Below are 14,803 nucleotides of genomic sequence, written 5' to 3'. Positions count from 1 at the left end.
AGAGGGCATGGTGCAGGCAAAACTGGGAGGAAGAGAACAGCCTGAGGCATGAGGGGAATGGTAAGCAACTTAGGACTGGGGAAGAGGCTTGTTGAGAGGTGACGTGGAGAGGCTGGCGGGGGCCTGACTGTGCGGCGTGTGAGGCAGGCTGAAGCACTTGGATTTTATTCCGAGGGCAGTGGGGCGGGAGGCTATTTGATGGATTTGGGTTTGGGGGTTTTGTTTGTGTTTGTTTTATTTAGGGGAAGGGGTTGAGGAATCCAGTCTGCAGTTGCATTCTCTTACACATAATATCTGCATTATTTTTTTTCTCCTTGTGAAACTAATACATTTTAGGAAACAAACATTAATGTTTTTAAAAAAGAAAGGAAGAGCGCCCCCCACCCCATCCCCAGTAACTGCAACTCCAAAGGTGGCCACTTGGGGTATATAGCCTATGAGACTTTGAACTCATTCAGTTGAAAAATACTGTTTCTTAGAGTTCCCCTTGTGATACAGTGGAAACAAATCCGACGGGGGGGGGGGGTAGTTCCCGTTGTGGCGCAGTGGTTAACGAATCCCACTAGGAACCATGAGGTTCTGGGTTCGATCCCTGGCCTTTCTCTGTGGGTTAAGGATCCTGCGTTGCCGTGAGCTGTGGTGTAGGTCGCTGATGAGGCTCGGATCCTGCATTGCTGTGGCTCTGGCCTCGGCCAGCAGCTGTAGTTCCCATTCACCCCCTAGCCTGGGAACCTCCATATACCATGGGTGCAGCCCTAAAAACCAAAAAGAAAAAAAAGGAAAAATACTGTTTCTTTAAAAAAACAGATCATACATTTCAAAGTTCAAAATCCAAAAAGTCTGGAGTTCCTGTCATGGCTCAGCAGGTTAAGAACCCGACAAAATCTGCAAGGATGCGGGTTTGATCCTTGGCCTTGCTTAGGAGTTAAAGGATCCAGTGTTGCCCTGAGCTGTGGTATAGGTTGCAGAAGCGGCTCGGATCTGACACTGTTGTGGCTGTGGTGTAGGCTGGCAGTTGCAGCTCCAGTTGGACCCCTTACTTGGGAACTTCCCTATGCCATGAGTGTGGCCGTAAAAAGACCAAAAAAAAAAAAAAAAAAACCCACAAAATTCAAAAAGTCCACATGGGTGGAACTTTTAGTGGAAATTCTTCACTGTCTCCAGTCCCCCAGCCACCCAGCCTGTATCCCCAATGTAATTTTCCTGTGTGGTTTTCCAGAGCGATTCTATGCATGTACAAGAAAATAGGTACATGTATTTGTTTCGGGTTTTTTTTTTTTTAATACAAATGGTAGTTATAAACACACACTATACACACTGCTTGCCTTTTTCACCTAACAATACATCTTGCAGATTATTCCATATCAGTACAGAAAGAGCTTCCTCATTCCTTTATTTAACAGCTGTTGTGGATACACTAAAATGTATTTCACCAGTCCCCTACTGATGGACACTTACTCTGTTTCCAATCTTTTGCAACAACGAACAGTGCTACAGTGAATAACCTCATACATACATCATTTTGTGCTCATGTGAGTGTATCCGCAGGATAATTTTCAGGAAGTGGAAAAGCTGGGTCAAAGAGCACGTGCGTTTGGCATCTGGGCAGATAATGCCAAAATGTACCAGATCACACTTTCAAGAGCCGCATACAAGAGAGCCTGTTTCCTCTCCCCCTCCCCAACACTGTGGGTTCACTGATGACTTTTAAGCAGGGAAGTGACACGCTCAGGTTTTTATTTTAACAAGATCCCTCGGGCTGCTGCTGTATAGCATGGCTCGGAGGCAGGAACTGAATTCAGGGAGAACCAGGAGCATGGGGTGCCCAGCAGAGAGCCCCGAAGGACAAAAACCAAAGCCTGCTCCCTACCTCGGCTCCCACCCAGACTCCTTAAATTGCTTTCTCTAGTTAGGGAGCCAGAGAAAATGCGGGATCGGTAGGGAGGGGTAGATGCGGGTTAGTTGAGATGCTGAGGAGGGCGAATGAGGGATAACAGTGAGATCCTGCAAAGGGCAAACCTCGGGAGCCTGGATAAACGTGTAGGACTAGGTTGAAGAAAGCATTCGAGGATTCCTGACTTTGGGTCCTGGGATGGGAAGGGGTACAACCTAGAGAAGCAGAGGAGGAGTGTGGATTAAGAGAACTATCTAAGGGGGTTCCCACTGTGGCACAGGGGGTTAAGAATCCAACTGCAGTGGCCTGGGTCGTTGCAGAGGTGTAGGTTTCGATCCGGGGCACAGCACAGTGGGTTAAAGTGTCCGCATGCCGTTGCTCTGGTATAGATTGCAGCTTCGGCTTAGTCTCAGGCCCTGGCCTGGATTCAGCCTCTGGTCCAGGACCTTCCGTGTGCTGCAGGTGTGGCCATAAAAAAAAGAAAAAAAAAGAAGAAGAAAAAGAAAAAAGGAAAGAAAACTGTCGAGGGGGAGAGGAGCTTCTGAATGTGCTCCAGCATCTGGTGCAGAGCTAATTAATTCAGTTTTAACCGTGTTGGCTTTAAGTGAGAGGAGAGGAGGAAAGAAACATCTAGAACGAGTTGTCTGAAATGTGGGTCGAGAGCTTCAGAAATGGTTGGGGTTCTTGAAGCTTTGATTTCCCCACGTGCACAAGAGAGATAATTATACTCGTCTCACATGACGGCTGTGAGGCTCCGACGGGAGGGTTCATTTATTCATTCAGCTACTCTTTACTGAGGGCCTGTGTGTTCCCAGCTCTGCTCTGGGCTCTAGGAATGCCGCAGCAGGCAAATCCAAGACCCTGTCCTCGTGGAGCTTTTATTTGAGCAGGAAATACAGAAAATAAGCACGTAAATGTACAACATAATGTAGAGTAGCAATGAATGCTAGGAAGACACAGAGACAGGATAAGAGAATAGTCTTGGATGAAGAAATCAGGACAGGTCTTTCTGAGGAGGGGGCATTGGGGCTGAGTCCTGAATGGAGTGAGGCTGTGAGCCACTTGGTACCTAGGAGAGAACATGCAGGCCGGTGGGGGGGGGGGGGACCATGAGTGTGTGAGGTGCTCAGCACAAAGCTTGGACCTAAATGTAAGCCAAGCGGGGGGAGGAGGAGGAGGATGGCGATGCCGATGATGCTGGTAAAGCCTTCATCCATTCAACCCGAGGCGGTAAGGCCCTTAGTGTTGATCAGCTTTAAGGTGGGGAGGAAAAAACAGAAGAGAAATAAGGGAAAAGCCAGGACTGAGTCTGGGAGGGGGCAGGGTGGGCAGATGAAGCGTCAGACTCCAAGAGAGTGAGGAGGTTGGCCGGGTTCTGAGCACATCGCCCACTGCAGAGAGGAGGGTGGCAAGTGGGAGGCTGTGGAGCCTGGGAGGGCAGGAATCGTTCCCTAGAAGCCAGAAAGTGGGCACCAAGCAAAGCAAATGAAGAAACACAGATGGGGTCCCTGTTCTAGGGTCCTTCAGCTTTCTCGGTCTGAAAAGCTGTGTGTAGACATTCCCCGGGAAGGACCCAATTTGTTCCTCCCCTTGCCTTCAGGCCCGCGGTAGGGGCCGCCCTGGTGCCATTTCCAGCCACAGCTCCATTTCCCCAGCCAGGAATATTCCGCTGATGCGGGGCTATATTTAGCAGCCGCTGCGAGGTACAGTCTGTTCTCGCTGTGCAGATAGCAGGGAGCAGAGCCGGAACGGGGCCTGAGAGGAAGGTGTGAGGGAAGGGGGAGGCAGGGCGCCCCAAGGAGGCTCGTGCCAGAGGAGGAATTAACTTGTGTGTTTTAAAGGCCAGACCTGCCAGCAAGCCTCCCCCCCCGCCCCCCAGGGAAAACAGGGATGGCATTTGCTGGCTAATGAGGCGTCACTTGGGCTCCAGGACCCCTGCTGCAGCATTTGGAGGGGACAGCGGGGGTGAGGAGGACAACAGCTGGAACTGGGGGTGACAGGTAGGGACCAGGCTGCAAGGAGGGTTCTCAGGACCAAACCCACCCCCACCCCATCCCACCCACCACCACCCCAGCAAGCATAGAAAGCCTCTCTCAGAGACTTCAAGAGAGCTGCTGAAGGAGTTCCTGTTGTGGCTTAGTGGTAACGAACCTGACTAGTATCCATGAGAATACAGTGGGTTAAGAATCCGGTGCTGCTGTGAGCTGTGGTATAGGTCACAGATGTGGCTCAGATCCCGCATTGCTGTGGCTGTGGTGTAGCCCGGCAGCTGTAACTCCGATTCGACCCCTAGCCTGGGAACTTCCATATGCTGTGGGTGCAACCCTAAAAAATCCAAAAAAAAAAAAGGTAGTTGCTGAACATTCTCAACCGAGCCAGAAATGATAGCTGGTGAACCTTCTCAACCGAGCCAGAGATGGAGATGTTTGGTTCCCTGGGAGGAAATGAAACTGATCTCTGTAAGGGCCAGATCTGGAGTCAGGGTGATGTACTCGATCTGCCTTCATGGGGCTTTTATTCCAACGGAGAAGCCAGAAACAGACAACTAGACCCAGGACGGAGGGCAGAGGGTCTAAGGGAAGAGGTCAGGAAGTCAGGATGTTTATCGAAGACCTACTATGTGCCAGACGCTATAGACTATGGACAAGATGATAAATACGACCAACATGGATCTTGCCCCTGGCGGAAGTGCTCTATGGGGTACTTGACCTAGGACTTGGGGAAGGGGAGTCATCAAGCCACCTCTAAAAGGTGGAACCTGCTGCTGGAAGCTTTGTCTCATTTAACCCTCTTAACAGCCCTTCCAGCTGGGTTTCCCCATTTTATAGAATAGGAAACTGAGGCTCAGAGAGAGTTAGGAACTTGCCCGGGAGTTCCCACTGCGGTGCAGTGGGTTAAGAATCCTACTGCAGGCCTTCCTGTTGTGGCTCAGAGGTTAACGAACCCAACGAGTATCCATGAGGACGTAGGTTCGATCCCTGCCTTCGCTCTGTGGGTTAAGGATCCAGTCTTGCCATGAGCGGTGGTGTAGGTTGTGGACGTGGCTTGGATCCCGTGTTGCTCTGGCTGTAGTGTAGGCCAGCGGCTACAGCTCCAATTTGACCCCTAGCCTGGGAACCTCCATATGCCACAGGTGCAGCCCTAAAAAGACCAAATAAAAACAAAACAAAACAAAACAAAAAAACCGTGGAGATGTGAGTTTGATCCCTGGCCAGATAACTTCCGCATGCCACGGGAATGGCCAAAAAAAAGGCGGGAGGGGGGATAAAAACACTTAAAAAAAAAAAAAAAGAACTGCCCAAGGTCGGATAACATGTAAATGGTGGGAAGAAGGCTTGACTCCATATCTGTCTGACTCCAAAGTCCCTCATTCTTGTGGGCCTCATGTCTGACTCTGTAGCCCCGGCACATGGAAGGCCCTCAGTAAGGGCCCAGTAAATGAGTCAATGAATGAATTTTCAGAGCCACATGATTTAAGGACAACTTCATGGGCTGACTTGGGAATTTTCTCCCAGACCTCCCAGGAGCACACCAGCCTCCAGGAAGCTTCTTCCAGCATCAGGGGGTAGAGTGGGGAGTGGAACAGAGTCAATAGCAAAATATACCATCAATTCCTCCTATCCTTTTTTTTTTTTTTTTTTTTGGTCTTTTGTCTTTTCAGGGCCGCACCCGAGGCATATGGAGGTTCCCAGGCTAGGGGTCTAATCAGAGCTGTAGCCGCCGGCCCACGCCACAGCCACCGCAACGCCAGATCTGAGCCACGTCTGCGACCTACACCACAGCTCACGGCAATGCCAGATCCTTAACCCACTAAGCGAGGCCAGGGATCGAACCTGAAACCTCATGGTTCCCAGTCGGATTCATTTTCTCTGCACCACAACGGGAACTCCCAATTCCTCCTATCCTTGAACTGGCCTCTTAGTAAAGTGGGGGAGCAGGACTGTATCCCCGACCCCTTGAATCCGGGCCACCTTATGACTGGCTTTGGCCAAGAGAGTGTCACAGAAGTGATATTCTGCAAATCCCCAGATTGGCCTTAAGAGACCTTGCAGCTTTCATTCTCCCCTCTTGAACGTGGCCCTGAGACTGCCGTAGAAGGGAGCCAGCTCAGCCCCCTGGAGGATGAGGGCAGGTCTAGCCAACAGCCAAGATCAACCACCAGGCTTGCACCTGAGGCCATCTGGGACCTTCCAGGCAGCCGACCCTCCAGTTAAAAGGCAGCCGCATGAAGGAACCCAGAAGAGGGATGGGCTGGGGAACTCGCTTGATTTCTCTATTCACTGTCCACTGCTATATAACAAACTGCCCCAAAACGTGGTGGCTTAAAACAGCAACATTTTGTTAGTTGTCTCAGTTCTGTGGGTTGGCTGGGCTGTTCTTTGGCAGGGGTCACTCCCATGGCAACAGTCGGCTGGCAGGTCAGCTAGGACAGCTGGCATGGCTGGGGCTCTCCCTCCATGTGGCCTTTCATCCTGGGCTTCTTCACAGCACAGTGGCCTCAGGGTTCCAAGAGGACAAGTCCCAGGACACAAGGGCTTGTCAAGCCTTTGCTTTTGTCACCCTTGGCTGATGTCCCACTGGCCAATGTGAGCCTCATGGCCAAGGCCAGAGTCAGTGTGGGAGGGAAGGACCCAAAAGTGTGGATCCCAACAGGTGTAGTTCATTGGGAGCTATCACCAGAGCAACCTGTCACTCGGTGTGACCCCGGGGGCAGGGTCCAGAGGGACCGTGGTCTCAGGGTACCTACTTCCTAGTTGCCCAGAGATGGCATCCGATCACAAACTCAATGATGTTTCATCCTGTTTCCAAGTGAGAGGACTTTAGTGTCCCCAGTTCTTCTGGAGCTGGAGGTGACAGGGACAGCAAGGAGGCCAGCCACATGAGGGTGGCTCCTCACCCACAGGGGTGGATCTCAGCCTGACCCCTGTTCCAAGCACCACTCAGAGCCGGGGTCATGGAGCTTTTGGTTCACAAGCTCATAGATGCACAGTGGGCCCCATCCCATCACCAGCCTCCATATCAGTGAGCTCCTAGGTGTGTACACAGGACATGCACCAAGCTTAGCACATAGTCAGCACTCGACTGGCCCGCTTGCCTTCTGCCTTTCTGCCTGGCTCACACAAGGAGCTCCGGTCTTTGGTCCAGTGATCACTCTGCTGTCAATCCATCTGTCTGCCCTCTCCCCCCTCCACTGCCCCCCGCCATCTTTCTCCACCCCTCCCTGTCCCTGGCCCCTCTGGCATCCCTGAGAAGGTCTGTTCATGCTGCCTCTGCTGTTCTTGCTTTCCCCCTCCTTTCTTTCTGTCTCTCTGTCTCTCTCTCCAGGTCGCCGTCTCTCTGTGGGTCTCTCTCTAACCGCCTCCTCCTGGGTGTGTGTATTTCTCTCTGGCTTTACTGCTCCTCTCCTGCCGGATTAGGACTGAGATGAGCAAGGGGGATATCTCAAGAGCTGAGACAGGACCACAAAAGTGAACATCGCTCTGTCAGAGGCCTGGGCTCTCCCTTTGTACCTGGTGGTGGCTGGGGTGGGGGATATCAAGTGCGCTGGGCAGGGACCCTCCATCCTTACAGTGGTCCAGCAGAGCAGTTCACAGCATGGACTCTGGCCCCAGAGGGCCTGCTGGAATCCTGACTGTGAGCTTTCTACATGTGCGACCTTGGGCCAGTACTTAACCCTTGCCTCCATCTCATCATCTGTAAAATGGGTGTAACTGCCTTCCTCATAGGGGTGTTGAGGGGATTAAATGAGGCGATTCACTTAAGGTGCTTAGAAGTGTGCCAGGCACAGAGTAAATGCACGTCAATATCCGTTACAATTGTTACGGTTCTATGCAATTCTCACGAGGTGAAACTCTGCAGCAGCGGTTCTCAAGCGATTTTGCCCCCAGGGACCATTTGACAACATCTGGAACTAGGGTTGGCTGTCGAGGGTGCTGCTACTGGCATCTAGCGGGTAGAATTATCCTGCCCCAAATGTCAATGGTGCCAAGTTGGAGAAATCCTGTTCTTTAGAGAGATACCGTGATTGTCCCATTTTATGGTTAAAGAAGCTGAGGTTCAGAGCAGTGAAGGGATTTGCTCAAGATCACGTGGTCAGCAGATGGCAGAGCTGGGATTTATCCCAGGTTCATCTGCTTCCAGGTCTTCCCTGCCCTTGGAAAGACCAGTCCCAGCTGAGGGGGGTCAGGAGGGAGTTTACTGAGGAGTCTGGAAGGCCGCTGATAGAGGGTCTGTATGACCCCCTGTTTAGACAGACTACACTTTCCCACAGAAACAGGGCCACCATCCAGGTGCCCCACCCCTGGCTCCCCCAGCTACACACACACACACACACACTATAGCCTCTCCTCCCATTCTGTTGCCTTTAGTGGTGTCTAGGGGCTGTTTGGGGACATCAGGAGTCAGAGATTGGGTTTTATGGGGCGCATCATGGGCCTGCTGGTGCATGACTCCACCTGGCGCTCAGGGCCCAGGCACCACCTGCCACCACCTGGTGCTCGGCAGGTTGGAGTGTGGGGCGCGGGGGGGCTCTGAATGCCTCATCAACTCCTCCCTCCACCCTGGTCTCCCACTGGCAGGGAGACAAGAAGCCCAGCCCTCCCCTGTGCAGAATTCATCTTGCCACCACCCCCATTCCTGCTGCCCTCCCCCTGCTACCATTAGCAGCTTGAAGGGTTGTCTGATCAGCGATTCGCTGGTGCCTGGACAGAGAATCTAGGGCCAGGCCTGGGGGGGTGGGGCTGAGGGCTGGGGGCATGACGTAATCGTGGGAGAATAAGAGTGTGTGCCAGCAGCTAGGCGTCTGTGTGGGCGTGTGACCTCATATGTGTCATGTACGTTGAACGTAAATGTGTGAGGCACATCAGTGTCTGTGTGCAGGTGAGCATGACTCCACAGTGAGTGTGTTTGAAGGTGGGTGTGAGCTCAGTTCGTGTCGTTAAGTACTCACTGACCTGCCGCTCGGGGCCCGCCCTGGCCTGAGTGCCACGCACCTAGAGATGGATCAGGCACAGGCCAGGCTCATATATAGAAATCCCGGGGTCACACAGTGGCTGGTTCTAGTCCCTACGCCTCTTTTCAGTAAACCAAAGAGTCCATAGTCTGTTGCTTTTGTGTTGTGTGTATGTGTGTGTGTGTGCCTGAAAGTGTGTGTGTGCGAGTGTGTGTGTTTGAAAGGTGTGTTAGTATGTCTGTATATAAATGTGCGTGAGTGTGTATGTGTACAAGTGTGCGGGAGAGAGTGTTTGAATCTGAGAGTTGTGTGTATGTGTGTATTATGGATGTGAGTGCATGTGTGTATGCAGTAGTGAGTGTGAGTTATCTGTGTGAGTGTATCTGTATAAGCGCATGTGTGTGTGAGGGGCTGTGCGTGTGTGTTGGCTGCCGAGCCCCGCAGCTGCACAGCGGTCATCTCTGTGTCTTATGCATCAGCTGCTCTGCTCTTGAACTTGAATGAGCCCAGCCTCTGCCTGGGGAGGGGCCTCCGTGTCCGCTGGCAGCTGTGGGAGGGTGGCAGTCCCTGGCCTCACCCTCCTTCATCCACAGGTGTGATCCGGACGGCCGTGCCTGACCTTGACCGCGAGAGCCAAGAGCGCTACGAGGTGGTGATCCAGGCCACAGACATGGCGGGCCAGCTGGGCGGCCTCTCGGGCTCCACTACTGTCACCATCGTGGTCACTGACGTCAACGACAACCCGCCCCGGTTCCCGCAGAGTGAGTGAGGCCTTCCCGGAGGGAGGAGGTGCATCTGGGTGTCTGTCTGGTCACCCTTCCAAGGCACCCCGCTGCCCTGTAGGCCTTGCACCAGAGGGACGCCCCATCTGTCCATCCAAGTCACCCATGAACTCCCTGCCCCCCTCCAGTCCCGCTGCTTGCAGGGGACAACCCTGAGGTTGTCTGGTTTTTCCAAGCAACATAGTCGCCTTCCCACCCCTCACCTTGTTTCCTGCCAAGAGTGAGCCCCTCTGCCCACCCCCACCCCGGCCCCTCCCTGACCCTTTCACACACCCCGTCCTGCTTATTGCATGTCATCTGTTACGGACCCAAGCTTGCCAAGGGACGTTGGGGATGGGGGGACAGACACAGGGCTATCTTATGGATATTGACAGAGGCTGCCACCATGCTCAGGCCAAGGAACACCTATAATTGTGCACAGGGCAGCTGAGGGCTGGGGTGGCAGGTCTTTGCTTTGTCTTCTGAGGCAGGAGGACAGGCTTCTGGGCTTCTCCGTGAAAGCAGGAGGCCTTTCTACTCTCTACCTCCCCTGGGGGTGGGGGGTTTCTTGGCCCCCGTCCTCCAGCACCCCATCAGCCCAGCCAGCCCCTCTGTCCCAGGTTCAGGCCCAGAGCCGCACCAGAGATGTCGCCGAAGCTGGCAGAGACTAAATGCCGTGGGGAGCTGGGCTGATTCCTATCGGGCGAGTCATTACTCGAGGGCTGCTGCTCTCACATTAGGCCCTGCCACGGGGGACTGACCCCCGAGCGATAAGGGAATCCAATCCCTGAGCTGAGAGCACATCTCGGCTTAGCGCCTCAGCCCAGACTCACAGCAGGGTGGGCAGTGCCCGCCAGCCAGCTCCACGCCCCTGTCGCTGTTGCTGGGGAGCGGGGGGTGGGTGTGGCCCCCATCCAAGCCCCACTCACTGATGGGGAAGCTTCGGAGGGCCATGTGGAGGGGTGGGGGCCACCCTCTCTTCTCCCCAAGTGTACCAGGCTCTGTGAGCTGGAAGAGGTGGGGCAGAGCAGAGGGGCCAGGGCCCCAGAAGTCTCTGGATTATTCATCCATGCATTCCTTTCTTTCTTTCTTTTTCTTCTTTTATTCTTTTTTAGCCGCCGCACGGCACATGGAGTTCCCAGGCCAAGGATCAGATCTTAGCTGCTTATGCTCTAGCTGGGGCAACAATGCCAGATCCTTAACCCACTGTGCCAGGCCAGGGATTGAACCTATAGCCCAGTACTCCCAAAACACCACCAATCCTGTTGTGCCACAGTGGGAACTCCCCTTCCTTATTTCTTTATTGTGAAATACGGCTCACAGACAGAAGGGTGTAACATATAATTGTCCGATTCAAATGATTATAAAGCCAACACTTCTAGGGGACCCTAGAAGCCCCCACATGCTCTTTCTTGATCATAAGTTCTCCTCCACCCCTTCCTTCAGAGTTAACCATCTGCTTTTGTGATTACCACCGCCTTGCTTTTCTTTTTCTTTTTTATTGAAGTATAGTTGATTACAATATTATATCAACCACAGGTGTACAATGCAGTGATGGCAATGTTTAAAGGTTATACTCCATTTATAGTTATTATAAAGTATCTGTTACATTCCCCATGTTGTACAATATATCCCTATAGCTTATTTTAAACCTAATAATTTGTATCTCTGTATCTCCCACCCCTATCGTGCCTCTCCCCACTGGTAACCACTGGTTTATTCTCTGTATCTGTGAGTCTGCTTCTTTTCTGTTATATTCACTAGTTCCTTGTATTTTTTGGATTCCACATACAAGTTAAACTATATAGTATTTCTCTTTCTCTGTCTGACTTATTCCACTTAGCATAATATCCTCCAAGTCCATATTGCTGGAAATGGCAAAACTTCATTCTTTTTTATAGCTGAGTATTATCCCTTTGTGTGTGTGTATCACACCTTCCTTATCCATTTCTTTAGGATGGATTCACCCATGTATGCATCACCTAACATTATAGTTTAATTTCATTTGTTTGTTTAACCTCATATAAATGGAACCCTACATTCCATTAACCCTATGTCCTATAAATGATTTGTCTTGCTTTGTCTCTCAGAATTCTGTTTGTGAAGTGGTATGTTGTTGTTTGTAGCTATAATTTGTTCATTTTCACTGCTGTATAGTATTTCATGATGCATCAACTCTCCTGTCAGTGGACATTTGCGTTGTTTCCAGTTTGAGGCTATGATGGAGAATACTGCTTTGAACATTACTGCCTGTCTCCCAGCGCTGTTTTGTCTGCATTTCTCTCGTGTACAAAGGAGCAGAATAGCTGGGTTGTGGGATAAATCCATTTTCACCTTTACTAAATAATGCCAAGCTGTCTTCCCCCACGAAAAAATGCACATGTCCATGGTACCGTATGCTCACCAACACTTGGTATTGTCAGATTCTTCATTTGTGTGAATCTGGTGAGTGTATACGGGCAACTCATGCTGATTTTCATTCATTCACTTACTCGTCACTCACACGTTTCATTTATGTGACAGCATGGTGTTCTGCCAGACACCAGTGAATGCCTGATGAATGAGAGATGTGGTCCTTGCTCTGCAGGCGAGAAGCTTACACCCTGGAGGGAGGGAGTGTGGTGGGGGGGAGAAAGAGAGGGAGAAAGGGAGAGAGAGAGAGAATAAACAGAAAACCATAAGGAAATGCAGTAATCCTTAGCATGGGATAAGACGGGGACCCTGGACACACAGGAGCAGAGTCTGGAGGCCTGAGATGCCTCCTTAATGGAGGCAATATTCAGTAAAACTAGAAAAAGAGTGGGAACAGGAGGGGAGAAGGCAAAGAGGAGCATTAAGAGAGGGACTGTCTAGAGGTGGGATAGAGCGAGTCATCCTTCAGGAATGACCGGAACTCCAGCCAGCCTGAACTTCAACTTGGGGTGGGCAGTTGGCGGCCTGAGGCTGCAGAAGTCAGCAGGGGCCAGGCAGCAAGCATCTTGTGGGGCAGGCCAAGGCAAGGGCCTTGTACAAATCCATCCCAGGACAGCGGAGAGCTGCGGCAAGGAGGAGGGCAGGGGAGTGGTCAGCTTGTGTTGTGAGCCCCCCCTCGCTGCGTGTGTGAATCAGAGGCAGCCACTCCGCACAAGGGGATCCAGACCGAGTGGGGGTCCCAAGAGACACATCCCCATCTCCAGAACCCCTGCTTCACCTGGGCTGGCCCATCATTTAGCACATCACCCCCCCCCCTTCATCTTGGCTCTGGGAGGAGAGCAGGGAGCTATTTGCATCTCATCAGACCCTCCTTCTTCCGGTTTCCCCCTCGGCTTCCATCCTCTGGCCACGAGGGGCCATCTTGCCATTCTTCAAACACGCCAGGCATTGCACCCGCCTCAGGGCCTTCGCACCTGCTGTTCCCTCTGTCTGGAATGCTCGTTCCGAAATAGCTGCGTGACTCACTCCCTCACCTCCCTCAGCCTTTTGGCAGAAATGCCACCTTTCAGGGAGGCCTTCCTCGATCACCCCATTCCAGACTCCAGACACGCCTTCATCATCACTCCCCATTCCCCTCCTGGCTTTGTTTTTCTCCAAAGTACCATTTGACGTACTGCATGTTTTACTGATGTGACCATTTAGTGTTTTTCCCCTGCCGCTAAGAGGAGAGCACTGTGAGCCCTGGGATCTGGGTCTGTTTTGTCTGTTGCTGCAACCCCAGTGCCTAGAGGTGCCTCTGGGACATCAGAGATGCTCAATAAATATGTGGGAATGAAGGAACTAATATTAACATCAAGAGCAACAAAACCTCAGCATGAAGCCCGACCATTTTAGTACAATTTGTTCCCTTTCTTGGCTACTCTCAGGTGCTGGGTCCTATGCTAAGCCCTTGACATGCATCAGCATCTGAGCTAATCGTGGGATTAGCAGCGCGGTTGGGAAGGCACCATTATTATTCCCATTCTACAGATGAGGAAAACCAAAGCTCTGGATCATACGGCCAGGACTGACTCCAGAGCCTTAGCCTTGATCATTCTGGGGACACTGAGTCCCAGAGAACTGCAGCCACTTTCCCAAATCAATCAGGGAGTAAAGCCGTCAGAACTGGAACCCCCTCTTACGCTGCATCCCGCATTTCTGCAAAGGACTCACCTCTGCCAGTGCCCACCCTGGCCAAGCGGGGAGCTCCTTTAAGACGCTGCCCTCGGGAGTTCCCATTGTGGCTGAGCAGGTCAAGAACCCAACTAGTTTCTATGAGAATGCAGGTTCAGTCCCTGGCCTTGTTCAGTGGCTTAAGGATCTAGTGTTGCCATGAGCTAAGGTGAAGGTCACGGATGTGGCTCCGATCCTGCGTTGCTGCATCTGCGGCGCAGGCCGACAGCTGCAGCTCTGACTCAACCCCCTGGCCTGGGAGCTTCCATATGCTGCAGGTGCAGCCCTGAGACCCCCTCCTCTCCCCCAGCTGCTGGAAGCTGGGGGAGGGGCTGCCCCTTCGGCCCTGCTCACAGCCGTATCCCCTACAGAGATGTACCAGTTCAGCATCCAGGAGTCCGCCCCCATCGGCACAGCTGTGGGACGCGTGAAGGCCGAGGACTCGGACGTGGGGGAGAACACAGACATGACCTACCACCTCAGGGAGGAGAGCGGCAGCGGCGGCCATGTGTTCAAGGTCACCACTGACAGCGACACTCAGGAGGCCATCATTGTAGTGCAGAAGGTACGGCTGCTGCGGGAGGGGTGGGGAGGCAGGCCCCAGGGCAGTGGGGTCAGGGAGGCTGCCGAGCGGCCAGGAGCCCCCGTCCCACTCCACTCCAGGGCTTAGGTCTTTGCAGAGCCCCTGGACCAACCTGGGAAACCCCTGACGGTGCTGTTCCCACCTTACAAATGAAAACAGCAGGCACAGAAAGGTTAAGTGACTTGTCCAAGGTTGCACAGCCAGCCGTGGAGAGTCAGGATTCGGTCCAGGTTTTGAGTCTGTGCTGAGCTAATTCAAGTTCAAACCAGGGCCTTCACACTCATTGTTTCCTTTACTCCTCGTGTTGCCCACTGAGGGAAACATATTATGCCCATTTTACAAGTGAGAAAACAGAGGCTCAGAGAGGCCGAAGCGCTTCCCTGCGATCACTCCTGTAAGAGGGAGCGTGGGATGGGAACCCAGGTCTGGTGACCCCACAGCTCCTTCCTCCCTGAGTCTAACAGCCTCCACGCCGGCTCGCTAGCCCG

General features: G+C 52.5%; 1 protein-coding gene across 1 annotated transcript in view; it reads left to right on the top strand.

Annotated features, from left to right (window-relative positions):
- CDH22 (cadherin 22) overlaps positions 1 to 14,803 on the top strand; it is a 132,023-nt gene that overhangs the window by 82,486 nt on the left and 34,734 nt on the right. The window contains exons 5-6 of the mRNA XM_021077733.1: positions 9,440 to 9,607; positions 14,104 to 14,297. Coding sequence (XP_020933392.1) covers positions 9,440 to 9,607; positions 14,104 to 14,297 — 362 coding nt within the window. The remainder of the gene's footprint in view (positions 1 to 9,439; positions 9,608 to 14,103; positions 14,298 to 14,803) is intronic.

This window comes from Sus scrofa, chromosome 17, assembly GCF_000003025.6.
Source record: "Sus scrofa isolate TJ Tabasco breed Duroc chromosome 17, Sscrofa11.1, whole genome shotgun sequence".
In the NCBI taxonomy this organism is placed as follows: Eukaryota; Metazoa; Chordata; class Mammalia; order Artiodactyla; family Suidae; genus Sus; species Sus scrofa.
The sequence above is the reverse complement of the archived record's forward strand: the minus strand, read 5'-3'. Positions and strand labels throughout refer to the sequence as shown.